This window comes from Calliphora vicina, chromosome 2 (assembly GCF_958450345.1).
Source record: "Calliphora vicina chromosome 2, idCalVici1.1, whole genome shotgun sequence".
NCBI classification, from domain to species: Eukaryota; Metazoa; Arthropoda; class Insecta; order Diptera; family Calliphoridae; genus Calliphora; species Calliphora vicina.
In genome coordinates, this window is record NC_088781.1 from 141762767 (window position 1) to 141788763 (window position 25997).

The following is a 25997-nucleotide window of genomic DNA, read 5'->3' on the forward strand; positions in this document are numbered from 1 at the left end:
ATTGGACTAATATTTAAGGATCTACAGCCGATTTTAGGTTTTTCATATAAAAGTCTGTTTTTTGTTGAAAATATAAGTGATCACAGATAATCGTCCTTTTTTCTATTGGACTAATATTTAAGGATCTACAGCCGATTTTAGGATTTTCATATAGAAATCAGTTTTTGGTTGAAAATATAAGTGATCACAGATCGTTCATTATTTAATTGGGATAATAGTTAAGGTTGGAAATGGGAAAAATAATGTTTGCAATAAATATGTCTATCGGTTTTACGCCTTTTTTGGAAACGAAATCGACTTTTTTCAAAAATCGATTTTCGATCACTAATAACCAGGGAAACCAGAAATATGCTCTAAAAAAAGCGTTTTAGGCGCTTTAAATATGCAGTAAAAACTTTAAAATATGCTCTTAAAATTTAAAAAATATGCTCTTAAAAAAACAAACTTTTTCATAATTTTTAACCAAAAAAAATTTACTTAAATTTTCAAATAAAAATCGTTGTCTATTGAATCTGAAAATATTTTTGTACATAGAAAATGTTCTTTCGACATCAACTGATGTTACAGGAGCAAATTTAAAAGACAATATTTCTTTAACACTTAGAACGGTTAAGTTTGAATTAGAACTAAAATTTGATATTTTGATGGAGCTATTATTAGAATAGTGCTTATTTTATATTAAAACAAGTAAGAGAGCTATTCGGCTGTGCCGAATCTTATATACCCTTCACCTAATTATACTTCAAAATAAAAAATTTAACTATTTTTAGGTGAACACAAATTTTTTTTCAGTTTTTTAATTTTTTGGAAAAAAATTTTTTTTTTTTAGGTGAACATTTTTTTTTTCAGTTTTTTCATTTTTTGGATAAAATATTTTTTCGAATTGTTATTTTAAATTTAAAAAAAAAATTCTTTTTTTGGTGAAAAGCCATCTATTTTTCAATTTTGAATTTTAAACAAAGGAAGTAAAAACCTGTAACACAACAGCGAAAAATAAGTAAGACAAAATTTGTTTTTGATAAACTCAAAATATGCTATTAAACAGTAAAATATGCTCTAAAAACGCAAAATATGACATAAATATGCTCTTAAAACAAATATATGCAAAAATGTGTATTTAAGGGTAAAATATGCAAAAATATGCACTAACAAATCGATGCCAAAATTCTTAAATAGTTCTGATACGTGTAAATATCTTATCCATGTGCTCATTAGACTCACCAGAAAAAACATGCATTTGCATATTTTGGTTTCCCTGCTAATAACTAATACAAACAATGTGTCAAATATTTCCAAAAAAAAAACACACGGAATGTAAAATGTCAACAACAGTTTATGTTTCACATAAATAAAACAAACAAAACATCAGCAATATGTTCCAGCAACAACATTTTTTCAAAAGTCTTTTTCTACATTGTAGGGGTGAAATGAAAAGTATGTCTGGCTATAAAATAGATTCCCAAAATAATTACTTAACAAACTGTAAGTTTTCAATATATTGTTGTATCCAATTGGATAATTTACACATCTGTATGGCTTTGTTTATTTTTATAAGAAATTATTTTGGATTTCTTTCTATTTATTTAAAAAAGACACGGGTTTTTTATGTTCGCCACGCGTTAAATATTTTTTTTCAATAGTGAAAAGCTGCAAAAAAAACTGATCATTATTTTTATTGCTCTAGTTTTTTTTTCAATATTTTTTTAAAGCAATAAAAGTCATTATGTGCTTAATGAAAATACATTTAAACGAAAACACATGTAGGTTTATAGAATAAAAAATATTTAAAAAAAAAATTAAATAAAAACTGATTTTTTTAACGGATATTTTATTTTTTGTTTTTGCTCTAATTTCATATTAAATATTTTGATGGATTATTTATTGCAGCCATGTTATGTGCATTTTTATCATTTTTAATTAATTTTTTTTAGAAAATGTTTTTATTAAATTTAGTTTATTATTCGTAATAAAAATTTTATTTTATCAAAGTTTTTAATTAATGTTTTTTGACAATAAAACACAGATGCTTAATCAATTTAAGATCTTTTACTTCATTTTTAAAATTCATAAAATTTTTTAAAAACAATAACGAAGGATAAATTTATTCGATTTTTTTAAAACACCCGATCTCATAGACATATAGGACACAGACATTGCCGGGTTAAAGTTACTCTCTCATATATTCGAGTATCGTGTGAATTTAAACTATAGATAAAACACGTAGATCGGAAACTATCATGTCATAGACCTAACTCAGTTGTCAAAAACACTCGTATGTGTGATTATTTTGAATTATTTTTTGTTTAAGTTTTTTTCAAGGTTCCGTATTATTTGTATTTCTCTATGACTTAAACTAATGAACAAAGTTCAAATTTTTCGTATGAAAAATCGGATAAAATTCAAACAGAGATCTTATTTGTACTGCTCTCTATTTGTTATTTAGAATTGCATGTGAGTCTACTGAGTAGAGTAGACTCTACTCTCACTCATCATCAGTGAGTAGCAAAATACCAACGGTCACAATCAGCATTATATGTGGTCTTCGAAGTGGTATATATTTTTTTATTTTGTAATGTAAATCATAACCATTTAACTACCTCTTTAGGTAAGTCTTATGTTTATAGAAGAGAGAATAAGAAAATGAGGAAAATCTTTCCAATCTCATCTCTCATCTACAAACTCAAGACTTGCGCAAGTAATCTTGAAGTGTATGAACCTGCACTTAAGCAAGTAGTTAAGTGTCACTAATATCTGATCACTTGGTTGACTACAATTTATATACATTGGGTCATTTGACACTTATGTATTCTTTATAGAGCAGAGAACAGTCAATTGGTTACTTTATAAATCCCATGTAAACTATCGTGAAGTCAATTGTCACTTTAGTGTCTCTACGTAATCTAAAGTGTAGTCACTCTAAACGTTTATTTTGTACTACAGTTTAAAAAGTAGTTTTTTAACTCACAAGAAGAAATCTATTGAAAAGTTGTCGGATGAAGGTTTGTTTACAAGCAATCGGTTATTGGACTGTCTATGCGATGTATTTTTAACAGACTATTAGCACTCGAACATATTAAAATAACTAGTTATGTAGCTGATCAAGTAACCAGTTAAGTATCTAAAAAAGTAACTGGCTCTATGTAACCGGTATGTAAATCCAATAAGATGACTACTTTGGACCAGTTATCAGACAGCCTCATTGTAATACAAAAGGATCAAGTTGTCATTCTAAATAATGGGTAAAAATCACTAGTTCCGTACAGTCTCCTAGAACTTCTTGGATATTTAGAGTTAATGTACTTTTTTACTAACATAAATATAGAGTTAGATACTGTTGACTATTTTGTTTATTTTATAAAACTTTGATAAAATAAAATTATTTTATTTGTGAATAAAGGGGTTAGTTAGTCTTAAATGATCCGGCATCTTTGATAAATGTGAGGTAAGCAAATATTGCCTGTACGTATGTGGCTACAAATGTGTTCAATTAATATTTTATACAATTATTATTTATTTATTTATTAAAATTTCGAAATTCTGTTCTTTTTAATTTTTGTTTTGCAATATTTTCCATTTTTGTTTTAATTGAAAAATGTTTTTAATATGTTGGCATTTTTAAATTATTATTTATTGTATTTATTTTTGTTTATTTTACAGAAAATTTTATAAATCCCACCTTCTTTCTGCATATCGATAAAAGAACAAAAATAATTACTAATGTTCACTTATTACAGCAGTTTCTCGTTAAAACGAACTGTATACTGTTGACTATTCTCCTTAATTAGAAATCGGAGTAGCTGTTTTCATTTCTCCTAAAAAAACATCATACATTTATACATAAAAAAAATGACAGACTGGCTTATTTAAAAAAAAACAATCTGCGAAGCGTTTTGCTTGTCTGTAGATACACCCAGAGTCTCTGGCGGGAATTGAACCCGCAACCCTCAGATAGTTCAGCACACTATCGACTGGTCTATCGGGTCACCCAAAATAGACTCAGACTGTGATTTCATTTGGGCTTCAGCACAAATCTATAATATTTTTCCAAATTATAATTTGAGTATAAATTTCTTATAATTTGTTCATTATTGAGTTAAAATTATCTTGTAATAAAACCCTTGTTCCACTGTATTTCATTGTATCATCCAAATAAATCAAAAAGCATATTTCAATATTTTTTGTGTATAATTTCTTGTTTCTAATGTTTATTTTTTGCAAGTATTTTTTTTGTATTTAGCAAATACAAATGTTTATATTAAATAAATTAGTATCTATCAATATTTAGGTAAATAATAACTCATACATACAACTACATTTATACAAATAAATATTAATTAATTAATACTATTTTAGATTAAAAGAACAATAATAAAATCTTTTTATAAAATTATTTAAATATTTTTTTTTAAAAATTATTCTTATACATACGAGTACATACTAAGTAAGAAGTAATTAATGGAAGTATGTTTTAATTATTTTATTTATAGAGCTAATTTGTATATGCACTAAAAGATACCAGCTCTGTTTTATAATTTAATTAAATTAAGAAACCTAAAAAACTACAAATTAATTAACAGTGTAACCTTTAATTGTTAGCTAAATCTCAGCAAAACACACAAATCCCGTTTGTCTGTCTTAAGTGCTAAAGATTTGTAATCAATATTTTAGAAATTTTGAGCAACACTGCTTTTCAATATCTAAATTCGTATAAAATTTATACTGATATTTGTTTCGTCTATACTATATATATAGGTAAATATAGTGGGTATTCGGATTTCCGATTACAGTTTATCTAACAATCGTTAAGGCTTTAAAGCTTTACTCAAAGCTTTCTAAAGTAAATTTTGCTTTTAAAATTTCGTAAAATGTTTTTTATCGGGGCGAGTATTAAAAGTTCAAAAGATACTTTGGCTTAAAAAGAAAGACTTTAAAAACGTGTGTACATTATTGTCGTAATTGACATTTGGTTTCAATAGTTGTGGATCCGCTCATTTATAAACAGAATGAGCAAGGTTTAAAAATTATCTAATTCGCTACATCTACCACTACTAGACTCTCTATTTCGGTATCAAAATTATTATCACAGGTGGCCAGCCAATCCAGCACCCTCTTGCGCACGGCATTTTGATCGAGAGGATTATCTAGGCCATAATTTGACATCATACGTTTAAGGCGGGATTTGTTCTCATCGGCTGAATTGCGTCCCTCTCTTTGATTCAGATAAATGCAGGAATCCTGATCAGGACTGGGAGAAATTAGCGTGGCTGATTTGGAAGTAGAAATACGGCATTCCACCCATCTATCTTTCATGTACTTGGAAACCTCGGTCACTTTGCATCTGTCTTCTGGATCGTGTGATAAATATTTGCGGAAGCATCTCATAAGTCTGGCCGAGAATCTTCTAAAACTATCAGGAATTTTGGTAGTTTTGCGTTGTTCATACTTCATAAAATTGCAGTACTTGACATCCTTAACCCAGTCGGCTGCATTCCAGGGAGCACTGCCTGTTAAAATGTGAAACATTAAAATGCCAAATTGCCAAGAATCACTAGAGGGCAAACAGGTGAAACGTTCATTCTTAACTATTTCCAAAACCTCAGGCGGCACAAAGTTTGTCCAAGTGTGTTTGACTTTGTGCACTAAAACTCCCTTTTTGGTGGTAGCTCCAAAATCGCATAACTTAACTCGACTGAAATCGGGCTTAAAAACCAAAACATTTTCCAATTTCAAATCTCTATGAACCAGATTCTTCGAATGCATAAAACCCAAAGCCGAACTCAATTGCTCGGTGATCATTTTACAGGCATTCTCATGCAGACCATTGGGACCCAAGTTTGAGGCCAAGTCGCCATATTCCGCATGTTCCATGGCAAACACATAATAATCCTTGGTCTGGAAAGCCACATTATAAGCACTCAAGATATGACGATGATGAGACAATTCGTAGTTAAAGTGAAACTCCTTTTGAAATTCTTGCATTGTAGTCAATTCGGCATGTACGGCCTTCAACACCACCTCAGTCTGAGTGGGTCTATGAGTGGCCAACATTACCTTGGCAAAGCAACCTTCGGCCAAGATCTTTGTGATATTATATTGATCCGTAAAGGACATTAAGGGCAAGTCAATGTCACGTATGATATGTATGAGGCCACTGTCATCCTTGTCGGGTTTTCTATAAATGCTGCTGCGCCGACTCACTGAAGCCGTGGCATTGGGCACTTCCAGTTTCATGCTGACACTGGTTGGTGTCAGGGGTGAATTGCAGCGATTGTTGTTGGTACAGGTGCTGCTGTTGTTGTTGCTATTGCGCGAGTTTGTGCTGCCTCCATCACCGGCACGCGATCTTCTCAAACGGAATGAAAATGTACGTTTTTCTAAAAGAAAAGAGCGAAAAAATCTAAATTAATATTTATATTTAAGAGTGTGCTTCAATTTTTTTTAATAAATGACATGATTTGTTTAAGTATTAATAATATTTTAATTGTGTATTTCTTTTCTAGTTGCCAAGTCTTTAAAGCTAATTTATTTAGGTTTTTTTTTAACCACAAAACACAAAAGAAATCGAGTGTGATCATCAGCATTTTTATAAAATCGACTACAGGCGCGAAAAAATTATAAGTGAAATTAGATTTTCAATTATGTATGAGTGTGTTTGCCAGCATTCACCTTTCTATTTCAAGAAAATCAAGTGTTAGGGGGAGAGAGGTGGTTAATATCTAAAGGTGATTTATGCCCGTGTATATTTATGTTCGCAACTTTGATGTTGATGTGTCATTTTCCAATAAAACATTTTTTTTTCTTTGAAAATGTTTTATAAATGGCTTGTTTTATTTAAGAATTTTCTGCTGTGAACATGAAATAAAAACTATAACTCACTCATAATTTTATGCAAAAAAAAACATAAAGTTTTCTAGAATGATTCCTAGCATGACAACTAAAAGTGTAAATAAATCTTAACATTATTAAAAAAAAATTGCATTCAAATAAGTATTTATAAAGTTGGGAGTTTCGGGTCAAAGTCGGAAAGTTAAAAAAAAACGTTGGAAAACTAAAAAAACCCAAACAAAAAAATTACTCAAATTAATCACACCCCAGCAGTTAGTAGTCAATGTATCCCTTACAGACAGTAATTGTCACTCATGTCTGATAAGTTGGCTGACTCCAATTTATATGTTTTGGGTCATTTGCCATTTATGTGCTCTTAGTAGTGCAGAGAGAAGTTAATTGTTTACTTTATACATCCCTAGTAATCTAGCGAGAAGACAATTGTCACTTTAGTGTCTCTAAGTAACCTAGATTGTAGTCACTTTTAACATTTATTTTGTACTGCACTATAAAAAGTAGTTATTTTACCCACCAGAAGTAATATATTGTCGGATGTTGTCGGTTGAAGGTATGTTTACAGCCAATCGGTTATTGGACTTTTTATGAGATGTCTAGTTGTAACCCTAAATGATAGATAAAATCCCTAGTTCGGGACTAATACATTCTCACCACTTAGGTTTTTGACAACTGAATTAGGTCTTTGACAGTAGAGTTTCCGATCTATTATATTTATCTATGATAATGATACATCGATAATCCTTAATAACTTGATACCAAAATAAATCATAAAATTTCAAGCATATCTCAAATCCCAAATTTAACATTTTCAAAATTTTTTTTAACCAAATTTCAAAAATTAAAAAAATAGTTTAAGGTAATTGAAGTTTTGTTCACAAATTTATTAAAATTATTTCTTTAGTGGAACTTTAAATTTTTGATTGTATGAAATATGTATTTTAAAGCCGACCAATTCAAATGTAAAGAAACATGATTAAATGATATTAAAAAAAGTCCCGAATAATCTTTCTCCATAATGTAAACTAACTAGATGATGTTACGAACTGACAGCAAAAAGCACGAAGAATGCTGAGGAAAATCATAGCTGAACAGTAAATGTTGCTAGAAGCTAAAATGACTTTTTTAATGTAGTCATTAACAATATTAAATATTTAATAGATGGTCTGAGCATAACCTATTTTTCTAGCTAAATTTGAGAATTATTTCCATAAAAATTGTTTGATCTGTTTCCAAAAGCCTCCACTATGCCCTGGTGTCATTAGTTTTTTGACACTTTTTTTGGTTTTTTATATTTGTGAAAAACAAACTAAATAATTACCCGATACAACAAGATTAATTGTTAATGTCGGTGAGAATATAAATGAATGAATGCTACGTGAGACGTAGATCCAAGCAGACCTTGGGTAGACGCGTAAAAAACGTACATACATATGTATAAGATTTCTCTAACCAACTTATATGAACAAACAGCAGTGATCATGATTTTGTTGTTTGTTTTTGATTTATTAAAACATAATGATCTCCGACCTAAATGTTCTTTATATTTTGTATTTAATGATCATGATTTTGATTTTTTTTTCAGAAAACAAAACTCTTTGTTTTCGAAATTAAATAATAAAAATAAAAAACGAATATTAAATTTGAAAAATATTAAAAATTAAAAAACGCATTTATTACTTTTGTCTATATCATATTTTATGATTTATAGCAGACATATAAAAATTAAAAGAAAAAACGAAAAAAATTAACACTTTGACAATACAAACAAATAGAAAAATAAATAAAGTAATGATCTTAATGATCACTTAAAGCTAATGCAGAGTTAAATAATAAAAAAAAAACAAAAAAGAAAAAACCTATAAAAAGTTGTGAAAAAATTATAATAATAATAAAAGACGCCGTAGTGTCTAACCAATGCGTCAATTGCGTTCGAAACAACACCCACTCATTCAAGAAAATCCCCTACTGACAATAAAACTGACGGACAAACTTTCAGACTAACGTGCTGGTGATCGTGTTCATATAAATTTAAGGCACAAAAAAAAACAGAGTTCTGGGAATTGGTGAACATTAACAAATAATATCTATCTATCTAGCTATTGTTTATTTTGTCAAATGTTTTATTATTAGTTATTGTTGTAGTATTTGCAGCAGTTTTCTTTATGTTTAAACATGATGTCAGTCAGTCAAGTCATTTCTGTTTAATACACAACTAATTTATTATAGTTTCATTTTCTGGGAAATAAATAAATTCAATAAATTAAAAATCAAATGATTTTATTTTATCTATTTCGTTTAATTTAACAAAATTATAATAAAATTTATAAAGATGTGTGTTTAAACTTTAAAGTATATAAAAAAAATCAGACTTTCTTTGGTTTTTTAAAGGCAGACAGAGAGACGTTCTGGAGAGAGAGTGAAAGAGAGTGTGTGTGTGGGAAAGAGAGCGTTGTTTATATGTATGATAAAAAGTTAAATTTAGTTGGCACTATGTACTATGGGGGGTCTGGCCAATATTTTCTATTTATTTTTGGAACACATCACATTGTTTAAAATACAAATTGTTTATAAATAAAGTACAGACCTTACCACGCATTGCTGATTCTATATTTTCTCTAATTATCTAAAAATAAAAAGAACTTCTTATTTTAATGATTTCCTAAACTGTTCTTCTCTCTCTTTCTCTCTCTCTCCCCCTCCCCTTACTCATTGTGTTCTTGTAATTATAGTTGTTTAATTTGGCAACGTTTTGTATTAACGCACCTTTAGATAAAATCTTTTCCATCATTTAACCAACCACCCCCAATCATGTAAGTCTCCTCTTGTTAGTATTACAGTGCAATAATCGTATTGTAAATATGCCCGCCACGTTGTTTTGTTTTACATTTTCTTTTTAATATAAATACAAACATACAGATGTACATACATATATATTTTTCAATTTAAGCGACTTTGGGGGCATTGCTGACGTCAATTGGATTCATGCAAACACTAGCAAAGAAAATTTGAAAAAAAAACCAAAGAAAGAAAAAAAACATTGATCAAAAACTGCCCCCTGTCTGTCTCTGTATTATTTTTTTTTCACACTTTAGCATCTCCACACAAACGACTAGACTCACGCATAAGAAGAAAACATACACACTTACATATTGGCACGCATACACAAATACAAATATCAATTCCTAGAAATTGGACAAAAGGGTTACCATTGTTGAGGTCTTATCTGATTAGAATAACTGAGACTCACTCTGGAAGTTATAGAGTGAACTGCCATCAGTTAAATTACATAGTTTTTGGTTACTCAAATTAAACTGTTTGTTTAACATTTAACTCGGATCAAGGGTTTCTAAGTTCCCGGATTTTCCGGGAATTTATAAACAAAATTCCTGATTTCAATCCCTACTCAAATTATCTAAAGGAGGCGTAATGAAATTTGGAGGTCCTTGATTAGAGAATGGATAATCTTTGCTTTTTGATTCAAGCTCATCACTTATTAAAACACCGAGTATGGTTTTGAATGAAAAGATCTGTGTCTCAAGAACTTAAGTTTTTTTAAAAAAATCATTTCACGATTTTCATTAACAAAATTCTGTGGGCCATATGGACTTTGCAAAGGGTAGCAATCTTGAAGCGGTTTTTTGTGGTTCTGGATTCGTGGTCAGTACTATAAAGGAATTCACGACTAAAGACAACTCATGATTTGTAATGGGAAGTGTATCATTACTCTGGTACCCATCCATTATGATAAGGGCTTTATCTGTGGCCATTTTTTAGGACAATGCACAGAGAAAACTGATTCGTGATAGCAACCGAATTTGTTGCCAATCGAATGATTCGGTTGCACACATAGCATTTTTTAGTTCTAACAACAGAAAGTCAGTTGATAAAGAAGAATTTCAGTTGAGGCAACCAAACTTTAGTTACCCGTTCCAAAATATTGTAGACACAGCTGTAAAATTCGGTCACTAAGATAGAATCATTCGATTAGCAACAAATTCGGTTGCTATCACGAATCTGTTTTCTCTGTGTGTGAATGGTAGCAGTGCTGTAGACCTTCCAGACTAGTTAGTGTATAAACAAACTTGTCGGTTACAGCTCCTCTCCTTCGTCAAGGCACAGGTTGGTTGTAATAGTCGCTCGGTTTAAGCATGCCGTTACTGCAATAGGTTGTATTCAGTGATTATGGTCTGAACTTACACTGACAAGTATTTATGACAAACTAATGGCACAGAAGGGGCATGTACGGATGCAACTTTAGGGAAACCAGTTCAAGTTGGTTCTACTCTTTAACGAGGAGCAAGACATCAGATAGAACAATCTCCTCCAGCAACTGATGCCAAAGTGTGCCCTGAGGGGGACAGGGCAACCACTCAAGTCGGTTCATCCGGCACAAAAATAGTTTGGCAAGACGCTGTGGAAGAGATACAAGTGGCAATTCCACAGCTATTGTTTCAAGAAAGCCGAACTATACATTAGTTTTGATAAGATTCCCGCATTGACTATAAAAGAAGTCAATGTATCTATCCCTTTAAAATAGTAACTTTCACTAATGTCTTATTACTCGGCTGACTCCCATTTATATATTTTTGGGTCATTTGACAATTGATTACTGTATATATCCCATAAAGTAAAATGATGCTTTAGTGTCTCTAAGTAATCTAGGATGTAGACATTTTAAACTTTTTTTGTACTGCCCACAGAAAGCAATTGGAGAGTCACTAAGTGTCCTTTTCTAATGCGGAGTTTACTCTTTGTTATTTAAGTAGAGTCAATTAACTTCGACATATTTTAAAACAAGTAAGAGAGCCTTCAGCAAATTATACTTTAAGATAAATATTGAAAACCATTTTAGATAGAAAAAAAAATTGTTGGGAAATCCAAATTTTTTGGTGAAAAAATATTTTTTTGGCGAACTGGTGAACTAAAGTTTTTGGGACAAAATTTTTGGTAAAAAAAAGATTTTTTTGGAGAAAACAAAAAAAAATGGTGAACTAATGTTTTTGTTGAAAAATTCGGGTTAAAAATATTTTTCTTGATTTTAACCCATTAACGGTCCGAATTTCTAAGGCGATTATACCTCGTTGGAAAGGCCTTTGAAATGTATTTCATTATATATCCATATTGTCTATGTAAATGACTTAATAATCAATATATAGATCAAACATGGAGGTAGTCGTGGTTTTCCCGAATTAGTAACCGAACAAGAACTATAGTCTATAGCTTATTGGGGGTCTTCGGCATGTTGATTTCAACAGACAGACGGACATGACTATATCGCTATACATAACGAACCAGAATATATTAGTTACAAACGGAATGAGAATCTTATACAGACCCTTACCACTCATGGTGAAAGGTATAATAACTAGTCACCAGCTAAATCTGTAACTAAAGGTGACTCCAATGTTAAAATCACTAGTACGGGACACTTAGCCAAAACTGCTGGGGACTGGAGTTGTGTTTGTTTGCCAAAATGTGTACGAAAAGTGCGTTGTATTTCGTCTGTAATCGTATATTTTGATGGATAAGCGTTCTCCCCCATTCTACTCTACTGATGAACCACTGTCTATCGAAATAATATACATACACAGTTTTAATTTTCTAATTTTTCTTGGCTAATAATTGCTATTAAAATAATCGAAACCATTAGCATTGCTTTGATTATATGAAATGGTGATCATGTTTTTATTTTTTTTTTTAATTTAAATTGTTGCTCATAAAACTTGTATTTATAATTATTCAATAGTTTTTGTTCGAACAGTTCAATTAAACATATATTTTTATTGTTAAATAAGTAAGTAATTTTATTGATGTACGTATGTACGTACGGGCGAACACTCACGTAAAATACACATTTGGCTTCCGAGTGGGATTATTGTTCAATTTGTTGTAAATTTATTTTAAAATAAATACTATTTATTTATTTACTACGGTTTTATGAGTTTTTGGTCAGGGTTGGGTTATGGGAAATTTCCAGAAGGCGCCCTACTAGATAAACTGTCAACACTTTTCAAATTATGATAAAATCAAGGTCGTCAGTTCAATAAATTATTGTATATAAATGTGTGTAACAGTATGAGAGACACAGGCTACCTCTCTCTCTCTGTTTGTGTTTATGTGAAACTGTACTTGGATTGTAGGTGTTTATTTAAGAATTGAAAATTGATGGAAATCCTGCTATGAAAATAGTCGGTTATAAACAATCATGTTTCATTTGTATGCACGTCAGATTGCATTTTAAAATAAATGAACTCATTTGCAACACGAGTATAAAGTGTAATTTTTTTTATTTAGTTTAATTTTAATGTGTGTTGTGGGTGGACTCGTGAGTTAGAATAAACGCATGACTTTTAGTTTCTAGTATCCAGTCCTTTTCATTAAACATGCATGCATTTATATATATTAAGGACATTTAGTTGAATTCATCTTAAAATGCTCATATAGTACATTGCACTTGTGTGTACCTCTTCATGTCAACTCATGAGCAAGAGTTTTGAAAAAAAAAAATTTAAGTTTTTATTAACATTGTCATGTTTTAGCTGGTTAATAAGACATTGTTATAAACAAGGGCAACTGTCTGTCTATTTTTAAAGAAATCTACAAAAATTATTATGTTTGAATTTAATTAATTTCATTAATGTTTTTCAACTTTTTTTTATATATTTTCTTTTATTACATTTTCGAACTATCCAGAAATCTTAATTCAGTTAAATATCTGGCCAACAATTTCTAATTAAATACTTGCAAATCCAACTATTGAATGTATAGTATATTTCAAAGCTAAAAACAAAACAATGTTAGCAATATGTTAACACTTCATTATTTCAAAAGTAATAATATTCACAAAAAAAAAAACAAAAAAAAACATTAGAATATTTATTTAAATGCAGAAAGGAATAAAGAATAAGCAAAACACCTGAAAAACTCAATAAGAAAATAATAATAATAATAACTGCAAAATGAACATAAACTTTATATTTATGAATCATGTATTCATAATTATAAACATTTAGAGAAAAATAAGAAAAATTTCAAATAAAATATTGAAACCCCCGGCAAAAATTTCAATTTGAAACTGAAACAGTTTGTTTAAAAACATTACTTTTAACAATTTTATTTTTACTTTTTTTTTCAAATTATTTGCCTGCCCTCATGAAAATGTTTGTTTTAAGATAAAATAAACAAAAAAAATGTAAAAAATAAGCTTTTATTTTGAAATATTAACATATTTTTTTAATTGATTATCGTGTGAAATTGATTTTTGATTTTGATTTTATTTTGTTATTTTGAATTTTCAATTTTAAAAATTCTTGTTTTTTTATTAACGTAAATCACACACCCACCCAATCAGCGCTGCTACTAAAATGACTGTATTATAAAGCAAAACAATATTATATTAAATTAAAATTAACATTTTAATATTGAAAACAAAACATTTATTGTTTTTAGCCTGCTGAAAACAAAACGTTTGATTCCGAGAAGCCCATAAGGGAATGATTCATTTTAGATCGCTTTTCCAATCGTAATAGACAATATCCACAAGAAAACAATAACAACTTGTTTGTTTTCATTATCGTTCAATAGAAAGGAAATACGTAAAATACAAATAAATTGATAAATATTTACATTAAATCAATGAACAGTTTGGTTTGTTTTTTTTTTTTTTGTGTACATTATGGTCATAATGTGAATGAATAAATGAATCAATAGAGGGTGTTACAATTCTATTTTTGGTATTGTTAAGTCCTTTGTCTTCTTGTGTCTATACTTGACAAATATTTATCACAATATTTAATGAGATTTGTTATCAAGACAAAGATATCTGAGCTCAGATATTAATCATTAATAAAATTAATTGAAAAAAGGTTGTCTAAAGTCACCTGGTAATTGATTTAAATTGGTAAAAATTTAATCATTCAGCACATTTTTAAAGCTATTTTGTTATGGATTTGAATTAAAGAAAACTTGAATGATTCAATAAGAAATTAATTCTAAAACGAATTAATTCAATACGTCTGAAGTACTAAGGAATTAAGCCTATGAATTAATTCGTAAGGAATTCATTAAAGGTAACCATTCCTTATATATGTATATATACAATTTAAATAAGAATTAATTATTTAGAACCTTTTTCTGAGCTAAAGCTCTGACAATTTTGTCACAACGATGCAATAATACTAATAAATGCAAATTATACCTTAAATTTTTCTCTCGACATGGATTTTTTAAGTATATCATGACAGAATGTAGTCCAGTTGTGACAAAAATTTGTTTTAATAAATGACAATGACATTTTAATGTTTTCGTATTGTTATTAAAAATTGCCCATGCTAGTGACAACATTGTCTTGATATCTAAAAAGTATTTTAAATTTGTACATTTAGTACAAAATGTTGCTGTTACTCGGTGTCTCGACTTGACAATAATATATCACAATACTAAACACAACGTCAGTAGAATAGCAGTAAAGTTTTGTTAATATTTTCTAATAAGAGAATACGTTATAATCACAATAACAATGGTTAATGTTCAAGCTCTAAAACTATTAAAAATGTGTTTTTATATTGCTTGAATCTTAACGTTTACCATAACAGAAATGTTTAACATCTAGACCCAGTGTTTTTGTGATGATATAATATTATTATAATTTAGCCCATGTCTATACTTAACAAATATTTATCACAACATTTAATGAAATTTGTTATCAAGCCAAAGGACCTGATTCAAAAATACGAAAGGAAAACAATTCTCAAATTTTTATAATAAAATCATTGAGTTTTTAAATAAGTTTTGAGTGATTTTCATACAAAAATTTGAAAATTGTTTTCCTCTCGTGTTTCTGAATCAGATCAAAAATTTTCTGTACTGGAGCTAAGTGAAGCTCGATGCAATGACACTAATAAATAGAGACTATACCTGATAAAGGTTTCTCTTGACAACAATATATCATGACAAACATTTATGAAGTCTAGACGTAGTTTAATATATGAAGTTTATACCAGAAATTTAATTTGCATTGCTTGCAATTTGAGTTTTATCATGACAAATATGTATTACGTCTAGACAGTGTGTTGCTCTGGCGACATTATATTATATTTTATGAAAAATTTCTGTCTGTCTGCTACACACACCTAGTAAAGACTATTTTGTTACAAATAAAATAATTCCTTTCGTTTTTCACTGTAATTTCATTTGTCTGTTTACTTATTCCTTATTATCAATATTTATATCTTTACCAGGAATTTTGTTTCTTGCCTGATTGTCATGACAGTTAGTAAAGGATCTATGGCCTTTTTTTCTGTTGAATTTTTTTTGTATACTCAATACATATTTACATTTTTCTAAAAATAAAATAGCCTTCAGTAAATTTCATTTCATTCTATTCCTCTTTTTCGTTTTATTGTATAAAATCTAAATTGAATTTTCTTTTCTTGTTTTTTATCATAAAAATACTGCGTATTTAATAAGTACATAAATAAAAACAAAAATAAATATTAATTAAGGTACAAAATCCAAAAATATTTATAATATTCAAAACAAACTGTAGTTTAGGGATTCATTGCAAGTTTTACTTTAAGAATGTCACAGCAGAAATGTGATTTTAAAGGATTTATTAAAATATTTGAAGACAACTTCGAATTAATTTTGTTGGTACAAACCATGTTGGTACAAAACAAAAAAATTACTCAAAATAATCACACATACGAGTGTTGTTTTTGTTTTCACATAGTTTTTTCTACCAATACATTTTCACCACTTAGGTTTCTGACAACTAAGTTAGGTCTTTGACAGGAGAGTTTCCGCTCTATGTCTATTCTCTATGGTACAAACATTATTTTGAAATATTTGATGTATCGTACCGCTATCTGAAAATTTCTATAAGTTATCATCAAATGCCAAAAAATTTTAATTTGGCGTATAAAAATCTAACAGAAAGTTTGCTCTTTTAGGCTCTTAGCTCTTAAGGAATTACGTTGAATCTGTGTGATTTTAATGGATGTATTAAATATTTCTTAAATATAAAACATTTGAAGACAACTTCGCATCAGTTAGCAGGACCTTTAGCAGGAATGTGTAGCAGCAAGAGAGCAAACAATTTAAATTGGGCTTTGAAAAAACTGATTTTCTTGGCGGCAAGAATGTTGCCTTTTTATAGCTATTTGCTCTAGTTATTTTCTAATAATGTGTATTATTTTCTAATAATGTCCCCTAAAGGAAAACTATAGCTCTATTGGTTCTTCTACACACAGTGTAGAGTCAATACCATTGAGCTCGAGGAGATGCAATCGTTTTGCTACTTAGGAAGTATCAGCACAGGCGGCTCACTTAATGATATTGCATATCGCATAAGAAAAGCAAAACAGTCATTTGGTGCATTACAAAGAGTATGGAAGTCACCACAAACTAAGCTCCGCCTTTTCTCCTCAAATATTCGCTTCAACCTGCTGTATGAATGTGAGCCCTGAAACTCTACTGCAAGTAACATACAATCCCTGCAAGTAGTTATTAACCGCTGCTTGCGAAAAATATTGCGAATATTTTCGCCTACTTCTGGCAAAGAACAGGGGAAAGAACAAATGGCATAGAAATTGCAAAGAGGAAATGGAGCTGGGTTAACCATATTTTAAGAGGTCCTCATGATAATATAGCAAAGATGGCAATTGACTGGAACCCTCAAGGCAGCAGAAGAAGAGATAGACCAGCCAAAACCTGGAGAAGGCAACTAGAATCCGAAAAAGGAAGAACTAATGGCACAGGCCAGATTGCGGTGGAGGAATTTCCAACTTGGAACCATAGGAATCAATATAAATTGTAGACAAAACACTTGTAAGAGTGAACAATTTCCAGTAAATTTTTGCCAAATGGTGTGGTTACACTTTTGTTGATAAACATTGTTTCGAAACATTTGGGAAACTTACTATAATTGGGCTTTAAAAATCTGATTTACTTGGCGGCAAGAATGTTGCCTTTTTATAGCTGTTTGCTCTAAAACTGTATTTTGTGTGTTATTTTCTAAAAATGTCACCCTAAAAATGAAAAACTGTAGCTCTTTTTATTCTCAATTTCCAGAAAATTGTTGCTAAATAATGTGGTCATTGTTTCGAAACATTTGGGCAACTTGAGGTTTAAAAATCTGATTTTCTTGGAGGCAAAAATGTTGTTGCCTTTTTATGATCTTTGCACTGGAATTGTATTTTTTAGTGAATTTTCTATAAATTTACCCCCAAATTTTGAAAAATGTAGCATTTTTAGTTCACAATTTAATTACAGAAATGTTGACATACAAAGTACTTGTAACAGTAAACAATGTCAAACAAAATTTTGCAGTTTCTTGAGGAAATGTTGCCTTTTATTGCTAAACAAAAGTTGCATTACAAATCATTGATAGGGTGCTTAACAAATTCGTTTAAAGCAAGCAATAGCTCGCTCACCTTTTTTTATTATTTTACTTTTGTTTTTTTAGTATTTTTTTTAAGAAAACTGTTTGAAAATGGAAAGTGAAAATAATAAACACAACAGCCAGTTGAAAAAACAATAATAACAATACAATTTTTTCACAATTCATGTGATGTCGTAGAATTGTCAAGACAAAAACAACTGATACTTATATAAATAAATAAATAATTATACTATAATATATTGTAGGTATATATTAAAAAAGAAAACAACAATTTTAAATAAAATAAGTAATAAATTAAACAATTTATAATAAAAAGTGTATTTGTGTCTCCTTTTTGTTGTTTTTTATTCAAACTGCCCACGTATTTAATAAAAATTTATTTAAAAAAAAGTCATATGTATTTGTTTATGTGTGGCAAAGAAAACGTAGTATTTGCGATTATTTTTAAATGCATTTGTAAACAACCACAACAAAAACATAACAAAACAAAATGTCAGACACTCCTGTACAGTTTTATTGAAACATTTCAGTAGGAAAAATTTTATAATAAAAATCTGCATCAGATGGACTTGTTATAATTTTATATAAAATTTGTATTTATTGTATGTATAAAAAAAAAGAAATAAACAGTACCATGACATTTATTTTCGCTTATTTCTGTCTATGTAGCTCATTAAACAGTCCATGTATAAAGTTATTAATAAATTCTGGCGTTGTGTTGTGGTGTGTTGAGTTGTGGTTGTTAATATTTTTTCTATATGACCTCCTGCGTTTGAGGGTGTTTAAACAAATTATCTCAGTAGTAATTAATTTCTCTGTTTTCAATTACATACATATGTAGATATTATTTTCTTAGTGCGGACTCTCAATGATCATTATTACATTTTATTGCCTCCTTAATGTTGATTTTTTTTGTTGTTGTTGCCGTTTATTAATCTTTATCGTTTTGTATTTGTGTGATAATTTGTTCTCTCATTTTGTTTTTATACACTTTACTTTATGTCCGTCCGTCTGTCCGACTGTCTGTCTGTTTGTTTTTGTTTTTTTGTTTTTATATTATAATTTTCTTTTTTATTGTGTGTCAATGGCAAGTTGTACGTCAGACCAGACAATATCACCAGCAATAATAAGAAAATCAGCCACAATATCGTTGACATCAACAAGATTCTATAGTTATTTTATTTAACGAGGCCTTGTTGACCCATCATTTTTTCATAATTTTTGTCTACTAATAATTTTCTTTTAATTTTTTTTTTAATATTACAAAATTCAGTTTTTCCATTTATTTATTTATTTATTTTGTTGGCTAAATAATGTACAATATTCCCCTTTAAAATAAATCTAAGACAGTAATTAGTTTAAACAAACAATAAACAAATCAGTGTACATACACTTGCAGAAAAATAAATAATTTAACATTTTAAAAGTAAAATGCTCAACTGCAGAAAATAAAGAGAGAATAAAGAATAATTTTCATAACCAACTAACCCCAGTTAATAACCCAACTAACCCCAGCTATTTTTTAAAAAAAACTTGTTATTTTTTTTAAATGTCATGAATTTATCAATACTTTTTTTGGAAAATTTGTTTTATAAACTTTTAATAAATTTTAATTTTTATTATCAATATGCAGCAGTTATTAAATAAAACTTCTAATTCCTGTATTCTATTTCTACTTTCTTGAATAAAATTTCTCTAAGTGTACTTAGAAGTCATCTTGTTGCTAAATGTTTTGCTGTTTGAAAAAATCAAAATATTAATGTGTAATAAACAAACTAAAATTCAATAATTTCGTTAATATACTATGTTTTCGTTTATTTTCAATATTTTGCCAAATCATTTCAAATGATGATTTTCATACACATGATATTTATTTGAAAAATTGTACAAATTTAAAAAAAAAAACAAAAAAAAAGTTGATTTGAATTTAGCACAAAAAACAGCAAACTATTAAAAGCGCAGTTTGTATAATTACCAAAACACCAAACAAAATTATATTGATGAATTTGAATTTTCTTACGTTTACATACATTTAATTGAAAAAACTCAAGAAAAAAATAGAAATTTGTTAACAGTGCATGTACATACTATGTATATATCCATTAAATTTTTAAAATTTTTATTTTTTGCTTTGTTTCATTTTGCTTGTAATAATGTGAATTTGTATTATTTTGTAATAATAACCAAAAAAAAAACTATTACATACATTGTTTCTGTTGTTGGCATTAGGTTTAATGGAAGCAAATTATTCAACTGATTTAAACATGAAATGAAATTTGAAACAAGTCATAAAGTTTTTTTTCTTTTTTTTTTTTTGCTAATAAAAACAAATTTTGCAGTTTCTTTGTTTTCTTTTCTTTAAAAATGTATTTTTAAATGATTTTGTTTATAAAATTTTGGAATATAATATGTTTGTAATAAGTATAACATTTGTAAGTTTAAGATTATTACATTTAACGTGAAGAAACTACTCAAATTTATTAAATACTTGTTTGAATAAATTTAAAAAAATAAATCTAGTTTTACTTGGTTTATTTATAGGTTGCATTGGCGTATGATTAATATTTATTATACAATATTTTGTAATAAATATTAAGTATACGTCTATTTTATAAATATTTTAGTAATGAACTTTTATAAAGGTTGGCTAACTTTACTTTACTTATGGATGGCAACCGAACTTCAGTTGCAGTTTCAGAGAGCAACCACAAATTTCTAGTTGCCAATTTGAAACAGAAAATCATAGCTAACATAATAGACTCATAAATAATAAGAATTTGTCTTATAGAACATATCGAGGGCCTATATTCAAAACCCTCTATCTTGAAAAACACAACTTTTCAGGAGATCCAAAAAACTGTTTTTTCGCGTATTACTTCTGTTATTAAAATTCGGTATTCTACAGTATTTTTTTAAAGCAACTACTGAATTTCACATATAATTGGTTTTTAAAATTTTGCATTATTGTTGACTTTTTGCTAGATAGAGGGTTTTGCTTTTCAAAAATATTCAATGTGTATGTATGAAATGATCAGATAGAGGGTTTTGCAATTTAATAAAATTAATTATTTAGATTTCATTTATGCCATCTGTCAGTTTTTAACGTGATTTATTTAAGATAGCATCTAATAATACAATATTAAACAAAAAATTATAGAAAAAATGTTTTTATTTTGCTTTTGTAAATTTTTTGGAAGTTTGATTCAAAAAATTATTTCAAAAAAATATTTGAAAATAATTTTTTTTGAAAAGATTTTGAATTCAGAAAAATTATTTGTGTAAGATAGAGAAAAAACAAAAATGCAAATAAAAAATTTACACCATATATGAAGGCTATTGTACTTAACATTTTACCATCAAAAAGTAATTTTCGTGAAAATCAAAGATATAGGCCCTCGATATCGATGGCTTAATGTAAAAAGGCCCTAACTCGTTTTTTTAAGTCGGGGCCATTAATCGAAATAAACGAAAATCTGGACTTACCAAAAAAAACACGAGTTAGAGACTTTTTATATTATATGTATATGTATGTATAATACATTTAAATATTTCTTTTACCTAAAACCAACAAAAATAAAAGCTATTTATTATAAGCTAAAACAGCCCAATAAGTACTCTTCAAATTCATTTAATTTCCATGAAATTAACAAACAATTCCATTAGGCTTAACATTTTCTCTATGACTTTCCTAGAAATCATTATTCATTTTCTTGTTTTCTAATTCTATTCTTAGGCGGCGGCATTCATCATCATTATCTTCTTAAGTATTATAGAAAAACTGTAATCAAATCTATTCTTGTTCAAACACACGACACATACACGCACTCCATAAATGAACGAAAAAAATCATTAAATCCCCATCATTACAAAACATGTCATATAAAGAGTGAAAAAAAAAACAATATTTTTCAACAATGTTTTTTTTTAGAACCTCAAACCTTAATTTTTATGCTAAATAAATTCCAAAGAACTTAATAATCACAACAAACAATCAAACAATGGGAAAGAGTATTAAAATGTTGAAGAAATTGTTAGAAATAAATTGCAAAAGTTTTTTGTACCTCTCATACAGGGCATAAAAATAGCAACAGAAATAAGAAAACAAAAAGAACAATGCTCCTTTTTTTGTGGCTGGTGAGAAAATAATAAAATATAACGGTTGTTTTTTTTACTCACCCACTTACACAGTATAGAAAATTCATTGACGTCACAGTTACAGGATTTCGTACATAAATTTTCACATACTCTTACTCTTTGCTGAACAACAACAATAACACGTTTTAACAGTGTGAGTTGAAAAGGTAGACGACCCATGACAATGACGTCATAGCATTATGAAAGAGACTAACACAAATAACAGCAATAAAATGTACTTTAGACATTTTTCTGTTTTGTTTTTAGAAGATTTCTGTGTTTAGTATTAAGCAAAGATTTGTCATTTAATTTCGAAAATAATGCTTGTATTTGGGTATAAAATTATCCAAGTGATTAAGGGCATGATATTTAAAATGTGGAAGGTTTCTACATAATTAAAATGCTATAAATACCTACTGTATTTAAATAATTGATTGAATGTCTAATAAAGTAGAATTAAATATATATCGTCACATAAAATGGAAAACAACGTATCATCAAAAAATTCGAAATTGATTTTATTATTGATTACGATTCACTACATCATATTACATACGTATACAAAATTTTAAACTTTTACTATAAAAAATAACGAAGTTATAACCAAAACTGAAACTAAAGTATCATCAAGTACATGAGTTTCTTAAACAAAATAACGTATACGATTTGAGTAATTAATTAATAAATCGTTTTAACCTTATTTTAGGTAGTATCCTAATTTGTTTTTAATAAATTTGTTGCAATTGAATATTTTTTGCAGACTTTATGAAAATTTAATGAAATATTTTTTTTTTAGTTTAAAAAAGTAATTGTTAGTAAATAAAATAAAAGATACATAAACAAATTAAAAACGTAATATAAACTGCTTTTATTTAAAATAAAAAAATATTTTATTTAAATTTTTATTTGTTCATAAAAATTTATATTGATAATACGTTTTTTTGTTTCAGAAAATAACAATTCAAAACGTAAGCCATATATCTTAAAGTGTGCTTTGGAAAAATTAGTTTTTTTTCATAAAATAGATTTCTAGTGTCATTGTAATTCAGATTTGAAAATTTTGTTTTAATATCTCAAGTAGTTTTCATTTTATATCGTTTTTTGCTTCTCCTATAAACCTTTGAAAAGTGATGTTACGTTATTTTGCTTTTTTAGGTGACGATATGTAAGTTATTTAAATATTTGAATACATATTTTCACCTTAGCTCTTTTGGTTGTTTGGTTATAGTTTGCTAGTTTATAATACATTACAATTTTTTAACATTTTAAAAATCGTAGAGAGAGTAATTTTTTACTACACTTTTAAAGAAGAATTTTAAATGTATAAAATTTTATTTCAGCTTAAGGAGAGAGAGGTTGAATTATAATTAAATTTTTTAATGTAAACATTATTTTCGAGAAGCCTTTAATTCATAAATCAATAAAATTCTACTTCATGTTTTTCAGTTTTCCCCAAAAAGAAAATGTTGCAGCAAATCGTGAATATTTTTAAAGAAAACGAAAAGAAAAATAGATGTTAGTAAATGATCTCACGAGTGTCCTGAATATGAGGAAAATCGTATCCCAACATAAATCTCTAGTCAATGTATCATGATCGAATCATTAAATTTTTAAAAAAATTTAAAAAGCTAAATTTAGATTTGTAAATGTGTTTGTCAATCTGTTTAATGGTTAAATATCAGAAATTAAGTTTATATCACAGATAATTTTAATTTTTCAAAAGGTTCTTGACCATCACTTCAAAAATTTTCAAAATGATGTTACGTTATTTTGCATTTTAGGTGACGATATAAAACAAAAGCGTTATATTCATAAGAAAATTGTTCAAATTAATTTGGAAAATTACCTAGTGTGGATTGATGGTATTGTAAAGTACAGTTTTCGATGCAGCCTCAATATGTTAAATAATTTTGAAAAAAATTGATTAAGTGCCTGTTAAATGTTACTCACTAAGTTTTTATATATTTTTTTAAAAAATTTTCCTTTTAAATTTTGATTTTACGATTTCGATGACAGTTTTTAGAATTTTTTCTTTAAAACAAAACGATTTTTATAGATATTTTTAAAGAGTATTTTATTTTGAAAAAAATATCTTTTGTTAAAAATTATTGAAAACTATACATTTCTGTTTTATTTTACTTTTATTGCAAAATCGAATAAGATCTACAATTTTCAAAAGATTTTAAAAAATTATATCTTTTTGTAGTCAGAACAAAAATATCTTTATAAAATATGTATGTGCTATTCATCTTCCCAGAACAAGAGAAAAAACTTATTTTTTCAGAATAACTCAACATTTTGAGTTATTTGTAAAACTGATTTGTGATGTACACCTACACTAGATTATTTTTCGATAATATTTTCACTTTAACTTATAGATATTAAACAAAAAGATACGCTTTCTTTAAATAAATTGAATAATTATAAAATTTTTTATAAAGTCTTCATATAATGCACCGATGACAGTAATTTTGCGCTATAGCCCTTTGATTGAGACTTTTGTGACGTTGTTTGATTAACCTGTCAAAATTTATAAAAGTGAACTTTAAATAAAATCTTTAAGAAATTCTTAAAAAAAAATTAAAAACTTTAGCTTGTAAAATTGAATATTATTTTATTTAAAGTTTAAAATTTAAATAGTAATTTGTTTCCTTTTCATGTTCACCGGCCTACATTAACACTTAAAAAAATTACATATTTATGTTATGATATGAAAATAAATATCAATTAATTCCTATTTTTTTTTTTTTGTGGTAGCCAATAACAAAATGTATTTATTTTACTTACCAATAGTTCCCATTTTGTTAAATTACAGTGTGCTGATGAAAATTGCTCCAATATATCTCAGTTTTAATGATAGCAACAAATATTGTGCTTTTATTGCTCCAATACAAACCGCTGCAGTATGTTAAAAAATTATATTAGTTTTTTACTCAATTACTTTTTAATTGAATATTGTTTTTTTTTGTTACAAAATTATTTTTTATTAAAATATTTTGGCACAGATTTTTTGTAGTTTCTTTTGCTGTTTTTAATAACACCTTTTTTAAAAGCTTTTTATTTTTGTTTTTTTTTAAATTTTCTTATAACAGTTTTTTATGGTTTGGTTCGTTATTTGTTTATTTGTTTTAATTTTTAAAAATATTTATAGGTTTATTTTTTATTTCATAAAATAAAATAAAGCGTAAATCATACTAGAGATATAGTACTAAAATTTTTTGCGTTTGAATTTATTTTCTTTTAAATTATTTTCCGTTAGTGTTAACTCAAGGAGGTAAGCGTATGAAATGTTTTCACATTTTCCCAGCAAAGTCATTTTATATACTCAATTCCATGAAAAGCAAATAACCTTAAGGCGAATATTCATTTCTTTTTCGCCTATTAATTCTATTGGTATACTAAAACTGAAAAGACTCTCACAAAAAAAGAGAGTAATTTTCTAGTACCGGTGTTTAGCTCTCTGTTGTAAACAAACACTTTAAATTTTACATATTGCAGGTTTTGTTTTGGAAAATTAATAAAAATTTTGTTGAAATCAAAAGCAAATTTATTTTATTCAAATAATATTATATTTGTTAAGAAATTAGTTGTATACTAATCACTTTTGGTATGTAACCAA

General features: G+C 27.8%; 1 protein-coding gene across 1 annotated transcript; it reads right to left on the reverse strand.

Moving 5' to 3' along the window:
* Positions 1 to 4195: 4195 nt before the first annotated feature.
* On the reverse strand, positions 4196 to 25674 carry meng (meng-po). Its single transcript, XM_065502321.1, has 2 exons — positions 25166 to 25674; positions 4196 to 6374 (listed from the first exon to the last, which is right to left on the reverse strand). The coding sequence occupies exons 1-2, from the start codon at positions 25176 to 25178 to the stop codon at positions 5026 to 5028; spliced, it is 1362 nt and encodes a 453-aa protein (XP_065358393.1). The 5' UTR covers positions 25179 to 25674; the 3' UTR covers positions 4196 to 5025.
* Between the last annotated feature and the right edge of the window lie 323 nt (positions 25675 to 25997).